This window comes from Eublepharis macularius, chromosome 7 (genome assembly GCF_028583425.1).
Source record: "Eublepharis macularius isolate TG4126 chromosome 7, MPM_Emac_v1.0, whole genome shotgun sequence".
NCBI lineage: Eukaryota > Metazoa > Chordata > Lepidosauria > Squamata > Eublepharidae > Eublepharis > Eublepharis macularius.
In genome coordinates this window covers 75753141-75771602 of record NC_072796.1, presented here as the reverse complement: position 1 = coordinate 75771602, position 18462 = coordinate 75753141, and the positions used below count along the sequence as shown (strand labels likewise).

Here is an 18462-nt window from a genome sequence, read left to right as displayed (position 1 = left end):
ACTTGCAGTATGGTGCAGCATGGATTGTGTTTATTGCAGACATACATAGGATGTCACTTACTGGATCCTATCTAGACATGGGCACGAACTAAAAAAAACCAAACCACGTGATGCATAGTTCATCGGCGTTCCACGAACCACGAACTTCCACGAACTTTTTCCTAGTTCATGAAACGATTTGTGGTTCGTGGAAGTTCAAATACCCTGTGCCAGCTGCTGAAGCAGCAGGAGAAGGCTGTCAGTTTCAAAACACCCCACACTGGCTTCATCCGATTGGATGAAGCTAGCGCGGGGCGTTTGAAAGTTGCAGCCTTCTCCTGCCACACTCAAGCGGCATGAAAACGGGGCTGTCACTTTCGCATGCCCCGCTCTGGCTTCAGCCAATCAGCTGAACCCAGCCACTGGTGGCAGGAGAACTGGGTTGTCAGTTTCACACGTCCTGTGTGGGCAGCATTGCCAGCCTGTCTGGCTTCAGAAGCCACTTACGAAGCTGATGAACCGGGCCCCAAAAGTCATGGAGTTCATGAAAAACGTAGCCCCACAAAGTGTGTTTTCACGAACCACGAATCGTCCCGGTTCATGCATTTTTTTTGCTACTTATTGCGATTCGTGCCCACCTCTAATCCTATCCTCCATTTCATTGTGTAAATCTGTGCAGCTGAGGGGGTTAACTTTGTCATACATGGCATTTTGTTCCTGCTCTTTAGACCCTGTGGTGTATAAATTTGTGATGTGAAATTAACTCTGTCATGAGGGGAAAGAAAGTGAAAAGGAAGAAATTGATCTAAGGCATAGGTTGTTCAGGCAGAACATGAAAAGTGTTGACCTGATATAGTCATGAATGCTTCTGAGAGCTACAGAATTACAGGAACAGCAGACTTTATGAGATCCATGTTGAAGGAAAGAAACAGGTTGTTGTTGTTTTTCTCCAATCTGAATTTGGCAAACAAAGAGGAGATTATATTGTCGAAGGCTTTCACGGCCAGAAAACGATGGTTGTTGTGGATTTTCCAGGCTGTATCGCTGTGTTCTTGGCATCGTAGAAACTACAATGCCAAGACCACGGCGATACAGCCCGGAAAATCCACAACAACCAAAGAGGAGATTATGCCATTGCATGATTTACCATAGATATAGCCCTCTAATTAGGCAAAGGCCTCCATAGAAGACCAGCTCTTGGGACCTTTTTGCAAACTCCACCAAACTATGCTGCAGCCATATTTTTTTCCTTTCTGCAAGGGTCTCACACAAGCCTTGTCTTACAGTATCCCATGCACACAAAAAAGAATGGGAAGGTAAGCTTTGCTGCAGGCAGTTTGTGACAGTCATGCTACTGTTCCTACTTCCTTTTGAAAAGGGAAAAAATGTGGTTGGATGTGTCTGTTTTTTAAAAGATTAAAACCCACCAAGAGAAGGTTCACAAATGGCAGAGAAACAAGGGAGGCAAGAAGCCTTGCTGTGCTTCTACATTAAATGTATTTTCCTGAGTGACTAGATAGCACAATGGGGAACTGCATGGTTACTAAACTAATATTGCATAAGAATTAATCTGTGGTTTGCACATATAATTGTAATTTGTTTGTATTTAATACTTGCTTTTTGTTTCTGTTTGACTGTTATTATATATACAAAAAATTAATAGATAATGATGTGCACATAGGAGAAAGAATTATGTCACATCCTTGATGACACAGGATGTGTCCAGAAGGTGCCCCTATCAGTGACAGTCCACATGGCAAGTAATGTATGCACTGTCAGCAGCAAGTTGTTTTCCTAAGTTCCATACTGTGACACATTGAACTTTTAAGCTCACACAAAATGTGATATCCCTGCAGAAGATGCAAAGCAGGGACAAATGTCAGTTATATCTTATGGCCAAAGAGGGGGGGGGGGGAAACCCGTCTTATTTGTTATACACTCTGATTCTTCAACTGTACTACACAATAAAGTTCATCAACATACTTCAGTAATAAGGGCCAGGTTTCTCTCTTGCTTTTTTGTGGAAGTACAGGAGTTATTGCCCTGAAAGTTAAGCTCATATTCCTGAATATATAGAATGCTAAGGAGTAATATGCATTTTGTTTGTTTCGATTTTTGGAATTGAAGGAGATCAAAGGAGATCATTGTTTTTCCATTTAACTAAGTACTTTTGTCAGAAGTAGCCTATTTTTGTTGTGACATCCCTTATAATTCTTCATTCATCCATTCAGTCATTCAGTAAATCCCTTTTTGTTTTACAGGTTTCCGAAGCAACTAATATATGTACAATTATTTACATACAATTCTGCAATTCAGTAGAATTCAAACATTAAAACCATCAAATTGAGGGGGCAATGGCTTGTGCTATTTCCCCAAGAATATCAAATAAAAACAGTGTTTCAAAAGTATATATTTTTAATCATTGATATTTGTTTTTTATATAGTGGACAATTTTTCTTTTCCGTGGCATCACAGATATTGTCTCTTAGAAAGTACCTCATGATCACTGCTGCGCATGTGAAGTCAAAGGTGACCGGCCTATTTCAGGTGTGCGTGAGGTCTACCACGGCATGAATGTCAGACAGGCCTGGCCCTTCGATGTCTGCCCTCCTCCTGCCGCAGCATTTTTTCAAAGAATAAGGGTTGAGGCAACACTCAATTGACTAGATTAACACGGCTGTTGCTTTCTCTCTGGAAACTCTTTGGTCTCTTGCCATGTTAAACTGGCTCTGTTGTGAATGGCTTCCTAACTCTGCCTGCTATTTCATCTCCACGTATCTGACAAAAGTACAAAATTAAGGCTTTCTGATAATTTGGCAACAGGGCACGTAATGAGTCCATTTTTAATCATGTTCTCCGCTCAGTTTTCTACCAGACCGAGATGGTTCAGAGAAGCCAGTATTTTTAGTGGTGGGGAAATGGTTGCACAAATCAGTCCTGTGGCTTATGTTGGATACCTAATTTGGAAGCTTCATTTTTAGTTTAATCCATATAAGCAGTTGCTTAGAAATCCCACGGAATTGCTTTTTCCTCACCTATAACTCTTAATAAAAAATAGGACTGTGCCAACCTATTAAATCCTTAATAGAATATTCTAATGGTTATTAAATCAATTGACTCTGAATCTCACTTTAATAAATGAGTCAGACAGTATTTTCCAATTACTGTCATCTACCACCTTTCTAAAGAGCAGATTATTCTGATTGAATTTTTTTAAGCTGTTCAGCGCTTTTGGATTTTTTTTCCAGTAGGTTTGCTAAAAGAATGTAGAGTTGAAGTGGATATAGGAGAGAGGGAGAATGACCTCTTGAAATGATGTTCTGGCACTACACTTCACTTCACATTTATCCCGAGTGTAAACTGCTAAAGTAGCTTTTCAATGTCTATTTATTTAGTTGCGATGTTCAGTACTTCCATACTGCATTTTCAGATCTGAAGGTTTTCTGCAGATAGGGAGTCAGCTGTCTGTAGAATAGTTCTGTTTCCAGTCATCTTTTAACTTTTTCCATTCTTTTAATAACAAGGAGCAGCAGGAACTGAAATAGAAAGGAAAACCAGCAGAAGATCTGTAGGCGTGTATACAAGTGACATTCAGGGTATTGCAGAAGGGCTGCAGCCAGCCTGGACCAGATTGTCACCCGCTATTTCTTTTTCTGGGTCAGCCAGAATTCATACAGCTGGTGCTGTTTCACATCCTTGCTGACCCAGAATATAGTTCTGTTTGTGTGTGTGTTTGTGTGTGTGTGTATGTGTGTGTGAGAGAGAACAGCTCCAGCTATCTTGGCTTGTAACATTCCCTTTAATCTGTGGGAAGGAACACAAATAAATGACAGAAGTGAAAGGCTTGGGCTGCAATCCTAAGAATGCTTTCCTAGAAGTAAGCCCCACTAACTAAAATGGGACTTACTTCCAAGTAGACCTGCTGAGGATTGCTCCCTTAATTAACTGGCAGAAGATGTGGCAGAACACAGCAGCCTATACTGCCTTATAGTATGGGGAGATTGGAGATCACTCTTGACCGCTCTGATCACACAAAACAAGGATGCAGGCCCAGTCCAGAAGTAGTGCTCCTGACATTTTAATGATGGTTTTGGGAGCCCCCCACAAGCTTCTGCAGTCTTCCTTCCTTTTTCAGGTCCAACAACAGTGCAAAGTTATATCTGCCTCATAGTTACCTCAGATCACAGCGTGCTGATTTGAGGCATTAACAGTGGTGAAGACATTGTTTGAAATAATGGTAAGGTACGAAAAGAGAAAGGAGAAGGGAATTTTTTTGTTTGTTTTTTATTTGTGCAAAGAAAAAAAAAGAACAAATAAAAATGCTGACAAATCTACATAAGCTTCTAAAATGATCTCCAAATATCACAGTCATCTTCTATATGTGATACATTCAAATGTTGATGTTTATAAGGTCCTCAGTCCAATGAGTTACAAAAAGTGGGCTTTTGTCTTTCCTCTGCTGTAGTATAGTCTTTTAGCAACTGTAAGGGCACAGACGGTCCATTTCTGTTGACTATTGGTTAGGTTCCATGAGATGGGCAAATAGTTTAAAAGTACATAAACGTCATCAAATAAGTATTCTGATACAAAATTAATAGGAGTAATGACCTCTTCTCAAAGGACTGATTAACTGGACATGCTTAAAAGACACACCTTGTAAGTTACAACACCAGCAATTGGACATTGTACTCAATCCTTTACTAAAAAGGTGCTGTGGTGTCCAGTATACCCTAAACATAATTTTTTGCACAGTAAATTGCAGCTTAACATCCATAAGTCTTAAAACCATGTCCCATTGCCTTGGCAGAATTGGATGATCTAGAAGGGAATTCAGGAGAAGATGAGGATAGGGAGGTGAGCAGGGCACACTGCAGAAGCTCCTGCCTGCACTCTAATCAGTCCTATATCTAACCTCTCAAACTTGCACAGTCTCTCTCTTTTTCATATCTAATCATGGCGAGGAAGTTAGGGATGTTGTGCTTCCTTATTTGTGTTGCCTTCATAGAGAGGATGATTAATCCATAAGTTGATGCCATTTATCCAGTAAAGTTAATACTGTAAGTTAGAACTGTGTATAATTTGAACAACAACAATTATGATAGTTGGATAAGATTTTCACAGATTGTATTTTCAATTGCAACCTCAAATTTAGAGGCTGAAATATTAATTCTGCGACTACCTGGCACTTTTTCTTAAATATAACTTTATTCCAATAAGAACTTTATTCTTAAATACAGTTTTTCTCAAATGATGTCCTTGTTTCCTCATATACAAATGAGTCTATAGTCTGGAATATGGTCATGCCCGTCAGTCCAATTGACTTCACTCCAAGTTTACCATCTGTATAGCTAACATTCATTTGGTTGGATTCAAAGGTGCTGTTCTGTTGCGTTTCCAGTGGTGGAGAAGAGGAAAATGATTTCTGCCAGTTCTCCTATCCCATTGCTCCCCACACAGTTTCTGGGGTCCTTTGACCCAGCAGAAGGAGCCCCAGCAGAAGGGGGCTTAGGCTACAGCAAGAGGGAGGATGCAGGGAAGACCCAGTCCACCATCTTCATTACAGCCAACCCTGTGCATTCATGTGTGTGTATTATGTGCCGTCAAGTCACCTTCAACCTATAGTGACCCCCAAAATGTCCTATCATTAACAGATGCATTACATATTAGTAACGAACTCGGTATTTTGCCCCCCTCAATCGAAATGAAGAGGCAGACACAAGAATTGGAAACTAAAAGACCGTTTTATTAACATTACAACAACATATCTGTCAACCGGCAAGGGCCTAACTAGTGGTACAGGTCAGGCCCTGGGGTCACTCTTCGACCTCCGCCCTGACCTGTCTGGGAGATTCACCTACTGACCCCTCCATTGTATGGCTGGGACCTGGCCTGGCCAGGCAAAGCGGTTCACCCCTTCAAAGCTCCCCCATCTGGCCATAAAGCTGTGAGAAGAGGGACGGGCTTGTCCAGGGGTTCCCCATCAGGGCGTCTGACCTTGCAACTGGGCTGTAAAGCAGTCAGCCACTCCTGACCAGACCCCAATTCCCCACCAATGGGGATATGCCAAGGGTGGTCACAAGCCCGCTCATTTCCCCCAACTTCTAATCTGCCACCTCTAAGGCTAGGCCTCTGCTTAGACTTTTGCGCCCCACAGATGGCTTCAAGCAAACCAAACCTTTGCCACATATCCTCCAAAATGTTGCTCCTTCCATCCCTTCAGTAGAGGTCAGCAAATTTAGCCCTGATTTGTGGATAGGGGGGCAGCCTCCTTTCCCAATACTGTAAAAAGAGCTCTATGGCCTTCGCCTAGCCCTTCACCCCAATTCCAAGCTCCTTGTGCACCACAGGTGGAGAGCCTTGGATTAAAACCTCAAACCAGAATGGTAATCACAAAACCTCACATCCTATTTGACTTGCTTATGTATACTTCTGCCAATATTTGGGGGCAAGAATATATATCCTTGGATAGTTTATAAAATAACCCCCCAAATTTCCATCGCTTTAGATTGTCTAGCATACCTGAGTAGCATTTGGCTAGCATTTCAGGGTTTAGTATTTATTATCTTCACCTTGACAGATGAAAAATCCAGAGATGGGTTCCTTTTTTTCTTCTTTTTTTGCATTTGCGTTGAGAGAGCACATCAACACAAATGTTCATGAAAAAATCCCCCATTAGGCTTCTTAGTGTATAATATGGCCATTATGGGGATTTCTATCTTCCTCTGAACAGCTGGTACTGACCACTGTTAGAGACCAGCTACTAGATGAACTAGGTGCTTGGCATGATCCACTATCACAAGTAAATTCAGAATTTTGGGAATACAGAGCAACTGGCTTCATATGAAGCCTGCACATTAATTGTATCTCTTTTATTTTATGCACCATCTGCATTGTCATTCAACCTTATTGTGGTGTGTACTCATTTAAAACATGTATAGCACTTGGTAAACATAACTCTTAATTTCTGTGTTGTGTTTTCCTGGATTTGTTTATGCAGGCATCCTGTTGAGTTAGTCTACTTCATTTTATAATATCACTTTAAAAAATTGTATTTTTTGGATTCAGATGTCAGGAATCAGATAAATATCAGTATTCTCAATATTCAGGTCCAAAAATACTGTTAGTGTTTGGATTCAGGTTTTTTCCCAGGAATCCAGATTTCGTCGTCATCCTTCTGTGCAGCCCCACATTGGGACTGCACACGCTCAAGCCTTCCACAGAGAGATTTTTCTAGCTTTAAATCTGTTAAGGGGGGGGTGCTTGCCCCTACTGCACATGCGCAGTAGTGTTCCTGCCAAAACACAGTTGCTAGGGCGAGCGCCCCCAGATTCCCGCAGCTCTTTTGTCACCATCGAAAGAGGTTCCTTTCTAGCATTCTTCTGAGGTTTGACTTACCGTTCATCTGCATTATGTCTTAATCTTCCTTGTTCAAAAAATGTCAACAATGCAGGACTAAAATGACCCAGATGGATAAGCAGAACCTATGTTTACTCTGTTTAGGGGAAGGTCATCATGTTCTGACCTATAAACTTTGTCAAAGTTTCACTTCCAAAGCCAGGGAAGATCGTGCTTCTCGTCTTAATGCTGCTCTATTGGAGAAGTCCTTACTTCCCCCTGATAAACCAGCATCACAGAAATCCGCCGCGAAAAGCCACACCCCTCAGTTGGAATTGAGGTCCTCCATTCCGTCGAAGCGTTCGTCGGATCCAAAAAAACATCATTCATTGGATCTGAAAAAGCGCAAACTGATTGATCCTAGCACGTCATCTGCAATCATCCTCTCTCTAACAAGTGACCCACTATCTGGTAAGACTCCAGACAGTGCAAACCGCCACCCTTCAGATCCAGCGGAAGTTGACCAGGCTATTTCGGAGCCCCCTCCAAAAAAGGCCAAGGAGAAAACTAAACATAGGAAGCGCTCGGCTTCAACTCCTTGTCAGGAGACAGCCAAATCCCTGGATCCACCAGCCATTCCGGAGGATGATGTCATCAAGCTCCATACACCTTTAACCTCCTCATACCCTTTCTCTTCATGAGAGTGAGATGGAGTTTCCACCTATGTTATCGGATCCGATCTTACAGTTTGATCCACCTGCAACATTGGATCTGTTGTTTGCCTTCAATGTCTGAGCCTGCTCAGCAACGTTCCGATCCTGTTCAGTGGCAACAGTCTTCTTTGTCAGATCCGACACAGCATCGTCAAATGCAAATGGCCAATGCAACAGACATTGGCTAGAGCCCCTCTGCCTCTCCCACTCTGGCAGACCATCCCAGGAGTAGGTAACATCACTAATTGGCAGGACTTTGTCAACTGGTTCCAGTCTGTTGCTGCTTTTGCTTGTCAGCCTGCTCCAGTGCCTTCTACATTCTTTCAGCCACCTTGCTCATACAAGGCTTCGGATCCACCCAGATCCTCCGATCCAGCATTTGCGATTCCATCGCAGTCTACGGATCCAACCTTTCCAATTCCGCCTATGTTTTCGGAACGGGTTGCCTCCACTCCTGAGGCTTTGGTTCCAAGAACAACTCCGTATCATCACTCCCATCACTCTTCGCCTGAACACTCTGGTTCTGATGTCAATAGAGATGGAGCTTCCCAATCTGATGTGACCTCTGACTTGGCTTCTGACCCATCCCCAGAAGAAACAGTGGGCGACTCAGGTTCAAGTTCACCTAATGATGACTATCGACTGCAGAACAAATGGTCCTTATGGCCACCGCTCTGGACTTGAACATCTCCACTTCAACTGCTAAGCCTAAAAGCAAAGTGCTGCAGGTTCTGTATTCTGGTTCTCCTGCAACAGTAGCTTTCCCTCCAGTTGAGGACCTAATTGATATGGCACGCATCGTATGGCAGTCCCCATCATCAACTCCAGCTACTTCTCGGAAGATTGAGAAGTATTAATAAGTTAAAGCAAGAAGACTGTCCATACCTTTTTACTCACCCTCGCCCTTCTTCCCTAGCAGCCGAAGAGGTGCCGGCAAGATATTGCCATGGATCCCTTTCGGCTCCAGCAGATCGAGAGGGGAGGAAGTTGGACACCTTGGAGCGAAAGCTGTATTCTTCAGCATCTTTAACTTTTCACATTGCCCATTTACAAGCTATTATGGGCTCATACAATCTTTTTCTTTGACAACGATTGGGTTTGTATATCCAAGACTTCCTGAAGAGCATCAAGCATTTCTTAAGGTGCTACAATGTGAAGCCATAAAGTTGGCGAAGCAGCAGATGACCTCCAGGAAGGATGTGGCAGATTGCTCTTCCAGGTCCATGACATCTGCTGTCGTCTTAAGGTGACATGTGTGGCTTCATTTGACTGTGCTACCCAATGACAGAAAGGCCACAGTAGAGGACTTTCCATTTGAAGGACCACTTCTCTTTTCTGAGAAAACAGATGAATCTCTTTCTTTGATGAAAAAGAATCATCAGACAGTGAAAATTGTCTATATGGGTTTCCTATGGGCAGAAGAGGGACTGTTTTTCTCACTGGTTATTGCCAACTGGGATTTTGACATTCACCTGTCCTTTACTGTATATCCTGCAGTACCTGTTGGATCTACATAAAGGTGACCTGTCAGTTAGTAGTATTAAAGTACACATGGCTGCCATTTCCGCCTTCCATGAAAGAGTGGATGGTAGGACTGTATTTGCCCACTCTATCTCTAAACATTTTCTCAAATGTCTCTTTAAAACCTTTCCGCCTAAAGTGCCTCCAGTCCCTCAATGAAGTTTGCCTTTAGTGCTTGCCCAGTTAATATTACCACCGTTCGAGCCTATAGCGGCCTGTACCATGTCCCTTTTAACGATGAAGGTTGTTTTTCTGGTTGCCATCACCTCATCTAGGTGTGTAGGGGAGCTTTCAGCTTTTTGAGTTGATTTCCCTTTTCTACAGTTTTTTCCAGAAAGAGTTGTCCTCCATACAAGCATTGAGTTCCTTCCTAAGGTAGTGTCCAAGTTCCACTTACAGCAGAAAGTGGTATTGTCCGTGTTTTTTCCCAACCCAACATCCAGTGCTGAAAAATCATTATATACATTGGATTGGAAAAGAGCTTTATTGTACTACCTTAACAGAACAAAGCACATTTGAAAATCCAAGTTCTTGTTTTTGTGTTATTCCGGCACTTGTAAAGGTCACTCTGCTTCCTCACAGACATTGTCTCGATGGATTGTATCAACCATTAAACTCTGTTATCAGAAAGCTGGCAAGACTTGCCCACTTCTTGTCACAGCCCATTCTACGCGGGCTCAGGCTGCTTCTGCTGCATTCCTGTGAGGTGTTTCATTACAAGATGTGTGTCAGGCTGCAACCTGGTCCTCACCAGACATGTTTATCAAACATTATTCTGTGGACACAAATGCAAGACATGACTCAGCAGTGGGAAAGGCTGTACTCCTGTCACTGTTTGCCTGATCACTCACACACCCCTCCATTGATGAGCAGCTTGCTATACTCCCAGTGTGGGGCTGCACAGAAGGACGACGACAAAAAACAGTGTTGCACTTTTCTGTAACTGTTGATCGTCGAGTATCTTCTGTGCAGACACACATTCCCTCCCTCCTGCCCCACTGTGAGTGTTATTTAACTATCTGGATTCTCTGGCAGCTCAGGAGAACTGAGGGAATCTGGGGGCACTTGCCCTAGCAACTGCGTTTTGGTGGGACTGCTACTGTGCATGCGCAGTAGGGGCGAGTGCCCTCCTTAACAGATTTAAAGCTAGAAAAATCTCTCCATGGCAGGCCTGCACGTGCTCAGTCCCAATGTGTTCCCTATGGGAGGATCTTTCTGAGGGACTAGATGGGCCATTTTTCAAAAAACTACATCAACATTGCAGAGAACCTAGTCCTGCTTGCCCACTAGAGACTACTAAGTTTCAAGTTGATTGGAGCGGAGTGGGGGGAGGAAATCCAAGGCTTTCTGAAGGGCACAGAAGACTTAGCCAAACACACAGCATCCACTAGCCAAAGTCTCCCAATGCAAACAGAATCAGCAAAGCCCAACAGAATAATGCCAAACTAGAAAATCCCAGCAAAACCAATGCCATACCAGAAAATCTCATCAGAACCAACTGAAACAGGGGAGCAAGCCCAACCTAACCAGTTTCTCTCACAAAAGCTAGGCTGAACACAGGGCAAATGTTGTAAAACAACAGAAACAACATAAAACCAGCAGAACCAACCTAAACCAACAAGCAACACAACCAGCAAGAAACAATCCTGATGGACCCGCTCAATAGCAGCAGTGAGTCAGCGACCCTTTAAAAATTAAGCTGCAGTATAACCACAGCCAGATCCAAACAGAACAACAGCAAACCAAGTAACCTGGAACAACAGCAACCCCACCCCCCATAGCAATACCCTTTTAAATTCACATGCAACAAAAAAGTGTCTGAAAGAACAGCACAACAGCCTTTAAAACTGAACAATACTAAACCCAAAGAAAAGGTTAAACAGGAAGCAGAGAAACAAAATCAAAATCCGCACCATCACCAGCACAACAGAATTACAGAACACATACATTAAAAAACCCAACACCAGAAGCTGCCCTTAACTCAAAACCAGTGTACCCCTCAACCAAAAAAAGCAAAAAAGAAGTTTTAAAAGGAACCCCCCCCCCACACACACACACATATTACCCCGACACACACACACCATTCTTAAACAAATCTGAAATCTCAAACCAAGTCTCCAGGCAAGAATTTCATCTAAGTCTCCTCCAGGCAGGCAGGCAGGCAGGCAGGCAGCAATCCTCTCAAGCAGAGGCAACCAGGCCAGCAGCAGAGGCACACTCCAGCAATCGTAGACAGTAGTGGAGTCTTACTGTCCCATGCCAGCTTTTATGATTTTTGCACAATGCTTAAAAGAATTTGAAAAATTGCTGTGGTTGGCCAGACACCTAGGGCACTGTCACCAGATCCCATTTGCCACTGAGAGCTGCCTCAGCTGCCACCACTTTCTGGTGCAGTGAACTTTAAAATGCTGCTGCTGCAATTCCCAAATAAACCCAAATAATTGGGAGTTTGAACTAGGATTCTCAAATATACCGAAAAAATACCAAGATATTTTTCTTTTCTTTTTTCAGCACAGGTATGCCAAATTTCACACCCCTATCAAGGGCTAGAAAAGTGAAGTGCTTTGACTAGTTCCACACTTTTCTGAAGGATATGTTGTGCAGAGATCAGAGTGACACTTCATTCTTCCAGCACCAGAAAATCCTAAGCGCACCTAGAGGCTGGTCCACATTGTCTAGAGGATGTGCTATCTGCAGCTCATCAGAGCATTTTAAATAGATCTTATTCAGAAAGAGGGCTAAGGATATTGCAGCTGCTCTCACCAGATATAGTAGTGTTTCACTGAAGGGTTGTTTCTTGACCCTGATGGGCGATTGATTTTCAGGATGCCTTCTTTGGAGTGAGGAGGCTGAGGCATGTGCTACAGGTTTGTAAATTGTGCTTTGTCTGCATTTAGGATAATTTAGAATCCAGATAACTGTGCACCAAAATACAACAGATCCAAATGAAACAAATCCAATTACCTTTTATGGTTTTACTTGCTTATAGATTAGGAGAATGCCTAGATGATGGTGGACAGATTGCTGCAAATGTAGGGTATACTTTAATTCACTTGTTATCTCTATCAGTTGCCTTTTAAGTCATGGCTACCATTCATTGCATTCTTTATCATTATAACCAAATGGCAGGACAGTCAGATATTTAGATGCTTTGGGAAGGGCAGAAGGCTTTTAAAAATCTTTTTAACTTGAGATACATTTGAGTGGGGCACCAGGTGCAGTCAGCTTTTTTTTATTAATCGGATAGTGTATTTACCTGTAAGATCAAACTATTTGTATAACATGTTGGTGACATACAGAAGGACCTTTTCTAAGATATGCTGAGGGAATTGAACCCTGTACAACAGAGCTGGGAGCTGCATCTTACCTAGCAACTGTTTCCAAGTAGGACAACCTATCATTGTTCCCATGGTGGAAAGAAAGGAGCTGGGAACACTGTTGGGAAGAAAATGAAATGCTAGGCCTGGTTGGAGGGAGGGAAGGACACAAAGGCCCTGTAGCTGGAGGAAAATTTTCAGATTAATATGGTGGTAACTAGGACTGCCTTTAACCAAATAATTAAAAGGCCTTGGAGCTTGTAGTGAGATATTTATTAGCGGGTGGGAGGGAAGGAATTCAAGCTTTTAAAGATACCCAGGCTTCGTTGTTTGATTTATGATAGATAGCTTGCAAACTTAAACAGTAAAATAATGTATGTAAAAATTAAGACAGTATTTCACAGAGTTCAAAGAGTCCCAATTCTGTCATGCCAGCCATTACTGAGCTTTCATATTTCCAACTGCAAAAAAAACCCCAAATAGTGAGGACCCGCATAGTATCACTACTTTTTTTAAAATGTTGAGGATTTGACAGCTGCAAATGAGAATGGGAAGATACATAAGGAAGTCTGAGGTAGAAAGGAAAGTCTAGAACAGGGAATGCACTTGTTGGGGTTTTACATTTCACAGCACAAAGTCAAATTCTGTTCTCTCTAAGAAAGATATTTCATCACTCTGCCTTGTCCCTGTAACTTTAGTGAGGCCTGGAGAAACCTGCAATAATTTTTCAGCTCTCCTGTACAGTAACAAGCTAACAGCTGCTGCAACAAGGGAGCCAGCCCCTATCTGCTTACTTTTAATCTGCCACAGACCCTGGAATAGAATCTGACACATCTGGCTAAAGAGCACTGAGATATACCTACTAGTTTTAATTGGAAAAATAATCGGATGCCATTTTATTTACATTAACAGAGACTCTTAATTCTTACTGGAAGAAGAATATTCTAATACCCACAGATTTGTGGAAATTGGAGGGAATGTTTATTAAGACTGAATGAAAATTTGTTTACCAGGTGGAATATCTCACTCATATTTAATCCAATGCTTTGTAAACTGCTCTGAGTTCTTTGATGGGGCATATCCATATCAAGAATAACAAATAACAGTAAAACTTTCCTTAATTTTTCCACCAGATGAAGGACTAAATCATGAATGCAAGCTCTGCAACCAGACATTTGATTCTCCAGCCAAGCTTCAGTGCCATTTGATAGAACACAGTTTTGAAGGAATGGGGGGGACCTTCAAATGTCCAGTCTGTTTTACAGGTGAGTATATTGATAGGATCAGTTGGCCCTAGTTTATTAATGTACATTCCCAGTGATGTCATTTATGCCTATGTTGACTTCAACGTTTACAGTTATTAGATTTGTGCTTATTAGTGATATTGATTAGTAATATTTTAAAACGTTGAATGTGCTGAGCCATCAGGCATCCATCTACCTGAACACAATCTCAAACGTACCTCTCAAATAATGTTTTATTGTGTCAATATTGATTTTTATTCTTATATGTAAATTAGCTACTCATAAAAATACTTACAAAGATTGGGAGCTGTGCTAAATTAAAGTGAAATGCATAGCAAATAGAATTCTAAAGTCCTGGTACAGTTTTTGTTCTCTAATGGATGCTCTATATTTTCCTTTTATTTTCATCATAATGCTGGTTTAACATGCCCTATTAGCATGAACAAGGAAAAATTTTGCAACATGTTTAAGTGGTAATCCTGAAATATTTCAAGTACCATTTATTAAAACTGGAGAGAGGATGCATTTTCTTGGAAAGATTCAAACCATCAGGATGGTGATAGTTAAAGGTAGTAGGAGTTGTGTTCTGCAATAAGTATTCTCTCCACTTTGTGGTGGGTGTGTTTTCAGTACCCTCTTTTCCCCATGCCCAGTAAGTGCTAATAAGGCACCAATGATCCTACACAGAGTTCTTTGTTTCTCAGACAGCAGCTCCTCCTGAGTTTCATTTCCTGAAACCCAAGAGTTCATTTATTTACATTTGTATAACCCCATCTTTCCTTTGTGGCTCAAGGCAATTTACAATTCCAAATAAAACTGTACATAATACAATATAACACCTTCTGTCCCCATACTCACTAAGTGAAGCAGCAGGAGAAAAATAGGGAGGTGTGGGGGGCAAACAATGGCATCCATAGTGTTCTAGGAACTTCCTCAAATCGCTGTAGTTTTTGCCATAGAGATTGGGGGGAATTCCTTGAGCATCATAGCTGTCATGACACCACTTCTGGGTTCTCACTCAGAAGTGACATCATGGTGTCCATGCCATCATCCCCTCCCCAGGCCCTGCCACTCCTCCCCAATGCTCAGCGGTAGCTAGGAAAGGGCTAGCCATCCTAATAAAAACCCCATTAGCCCCACTCCCCATAAACACCTCCAGAAAAGTTCTAGGAACAGTTCCTCCATGTCCTGTTCAGGGAGTCTGTTCCACAAGGTGTGAGCCCCAGTTGAAAAAGAACTAATAACCAGTAGATTCAGGCAACCTGGAGTAGGAGGACAACTGGAAGGCCAAAACTAACAGATCATGAGATATATTGAAAGAGATGTTCCTTCAGATATGTGGATCTTAGGCCATGAAGGGATTTAAAGGTTATAACTAGCATCTGATTTGAACTTTGAAATAAACTAACAGCTAATGTTGCAGTTTTAAAATAGGCAAGATGTATTCTCATTGGCTAGCTCCTAACCATAATAATTCTGCTGCATTCTGTACAAGTTGTGATTTCTAGGTTGTTTTCAGTGTAGCCCTTCACAAAGCATATTACAGTGGTCCACCTCCAAGGTTATAAACATTTGGATTAATGAGTGGCTGGGGTGGTGAATATCTGCATTTAAAGTGAAGTGGGGGAGTAAAAAAATCTCAGCTCAGTACTCAAGCCTTGACCTTGCTAAAAATAGCAAGGTCCTTTTTTTCCTCTGGGAAGAATTTGTGACATTTGTTGGGCTAAAGAAAAAAAAATCACATGGGTATTCCTAGCTTTTGATGGGAGCTAGGGATGGACATTGTGAAAGCTTTGAGGAACTACCAGTCGACACAACTATAGTGTGAGAAAAGGCTCCCGCTATTTCCTGCAACTGTCATTCCCTTCTGCTTTTCATAAAAACAAAACAACTTTCAAGAACCGGAATATAATCTGTACAAGGCCATCCATAGTAAGGTTAAAATTCAGACAAAATGTTCTGAGAACCACACCCCAAGTCATATTCTTGTTTCCCTGTGAGCGTAATTGTTTTTGTGCTGTTCATATGACAGAGTATCTCAAGGTATATAGTACCGTACACGTCAAAGCATGATCTCTAATGCTTCATATTTGAATTTCTACTACAGATGAGTAACTTATTCTAGTGTGTTGCAGATTTTTTATGACCCTCCCATCCTTATACACACACTTGATCTTCTTTGTACACCCAGACCAGACTGGTTCACACATGCAGGTGCATCTGTTGAATGTAGAACACTCAGTGGGTTTTGTAAAGGCAGGCATTTCTGGCCTTCCCCTTCCCTAAGTAGGCCTCTGCAAATGCCAGAAACTCTCTGCTGAGGACCATGAATCGTTATAAACAAAATGCACTGTAGCATGGGTGGTTGTACCAAGGAAGGAAAACCTGGCCCCCTTCCACTCGTGATGCGAGTTTCAAACTCAGTTCCAAATTCCACCATTTCCTCCTTGTCAGTGCTATGTGCCACATGATGTTTTGCCCATATGGGTGTCCCACCTCTCAATAGAGGACTTGGGGGGATCATAGACAGCTACTGAAAGAATGTGGAGAAGATCTGCCTCCATAAGATCTTGTACTGGTGCAAAGCGACAGTTGCCTCGTGAGATCATTATTGACTTTTCATCTAAAAAGATTCGGGACACCATCCTATATAACTCATACAATGCGGATTTGGACTTTATGGGTTTGAAAGTCAAGATTTTGAAGGACGTTCCATTTCTAGTCCGGAAATGGCGTTTTAAATATAAAAAGTTTGCAGCTCTTCTGAGGGACCATGGAATAAAGTACAAATGGTTATTCCCGGAAGGAATATGGTTCAGATATAAAGATCAGGCCTATAAGATATTATCAGAAGATCAACTAAAGGATTTTGAGAATAAAAACCCAGAACTCTGCTGCACCAAGAACGAAGAAAAGGAGGAGCCGGAGGGGGGGGAGGAGGAGGAGAGCATCGCAACAGCAGTTGCACAGAGAGAATTGCGTCCGGGACCTAGAAGGGGGAGGAAAGTTTAATCAGAATTTGAAATGTTTATTCTCTGTATGATTAACCACTCCATCATTATTCTATGGAGCTATTTTTGTATTATGACAGTATGAAGGGAAACATTGAAGTGTAGTGTTTAGTGTTTGTAGTTCATTCCCCCCCCCTTTTCTTTTTCCACCTCCCTTTGTCCCTTCCCTCTCCCCTTTCCTTGTGATAGTCTGGTGTAGTGTTTTGTAGCTATGAAAAATAAAAAAATTTATAAAAAAAAAAAAGATCTTGTACTGGTGGTTCACAGCTGAACCCGCTGGATTGCAGCAGAAAATCAGAACTGCCTCTGTTGCAAACTCATGTTTAAGGTGAAATTAGGTGATATATAAAGCCCATTATCTGGTGTTTAATCTATGACAACGGTTTTGCACATGTCAGTCACCACTTGATTCTTCTGTTACCAAATGACACACATGCATCTGTGAATTTGTCCAAAGGCATGTAATTGACCATACCTGCCTGGCTTCTGTATTGTTTCTCCCCGCCATCTCTGACAGACACATTGTGCCCCATACCACCCCAAATCAGTTCCCCTCCACTGTCTCCTACACATTCTTGCTCTGTGCCTTTTGACAACGAGACCAATACAACCAGAGCGGCACCAGGCTGAATCTTACAGCCACTCCTCCTTTTCAGCTGTCCCTCACGGCTGTGATAAAGGCACATTCTTGACAGTTGATAGGCTGGCCTGTTACCAATCAGATGAACAAAAGTGCTTCCACCCACCCCCAAGTCTGAGATCACTGCATAAAAAAACCCTGTAACCATAGTTGAAAATTAAACAGTTGAAAGGCTGCATAAGACCTTTTATTTTTAACAGCAATAATACCATTTTAAATTATACCCTGAATCATCACACATAAATGCTGGATTTGTTTTTCTAAAAAGAGAAAAATCAACGGCTTGCAGAGCTTTGTATCAATGGAAAGCAATTCTGGGGTTTTGTTCTCCATTGATACTCATTGATAAGAAGACATGACCCTTCAGTACCTTCATATTATTCCTTGGTGTTTGGCAGCTGCGTTTCCAATAAAACGCAAACAAAACTTACAAAAGGAAATTAATAGTAGGTTTTTCTTCGGTTAGTTAACATTACAGTTGCTCATTATTAACTTCCTGTATATCGGTTAAACATATTTTCCCTGCATTATAACATTTAGTTAATTTTCACTGCACAGCTTGTAGTAATAATGTCTGAAGCTGTTGATAGTTTTGCTTTCAACAGTTTGCCTGTCAGGCATGTGTGTTCAATAATTCCTTCAGTCAAGCATTTCTTTGTATTTTGGTCTTTGAATTGATTGAACCAGGATTCTCTTTCCCAG

The 18462-nt window shown here is 41.9% G+C and overlaps 1 protein-coding gene across 5 annotated transcripts in view; it reads left to right on the top strand.

The window, feature by feature from the left end:
• ZNF521 (zinc finger protein 521) overlaps positions 1–18462 on the top strand; it is a 396855-nt gene that overhangs the window by 328206 nt on the left and 50187 nt on the right. For all 5 annotated transcript variants that reach the window (XM_054985825.1, XM_054985823.1, XM_054985821.1 and 2 more), the window contains one exon: positions 13999–14130. In XM_054985825.1, coding sequence (XP_054841800.1) covers positions 13999–14130 — 132 coding nt within the window. The remainder of the gene's footprint in view (positions 1–13998; positions 14131–18462) is intronic.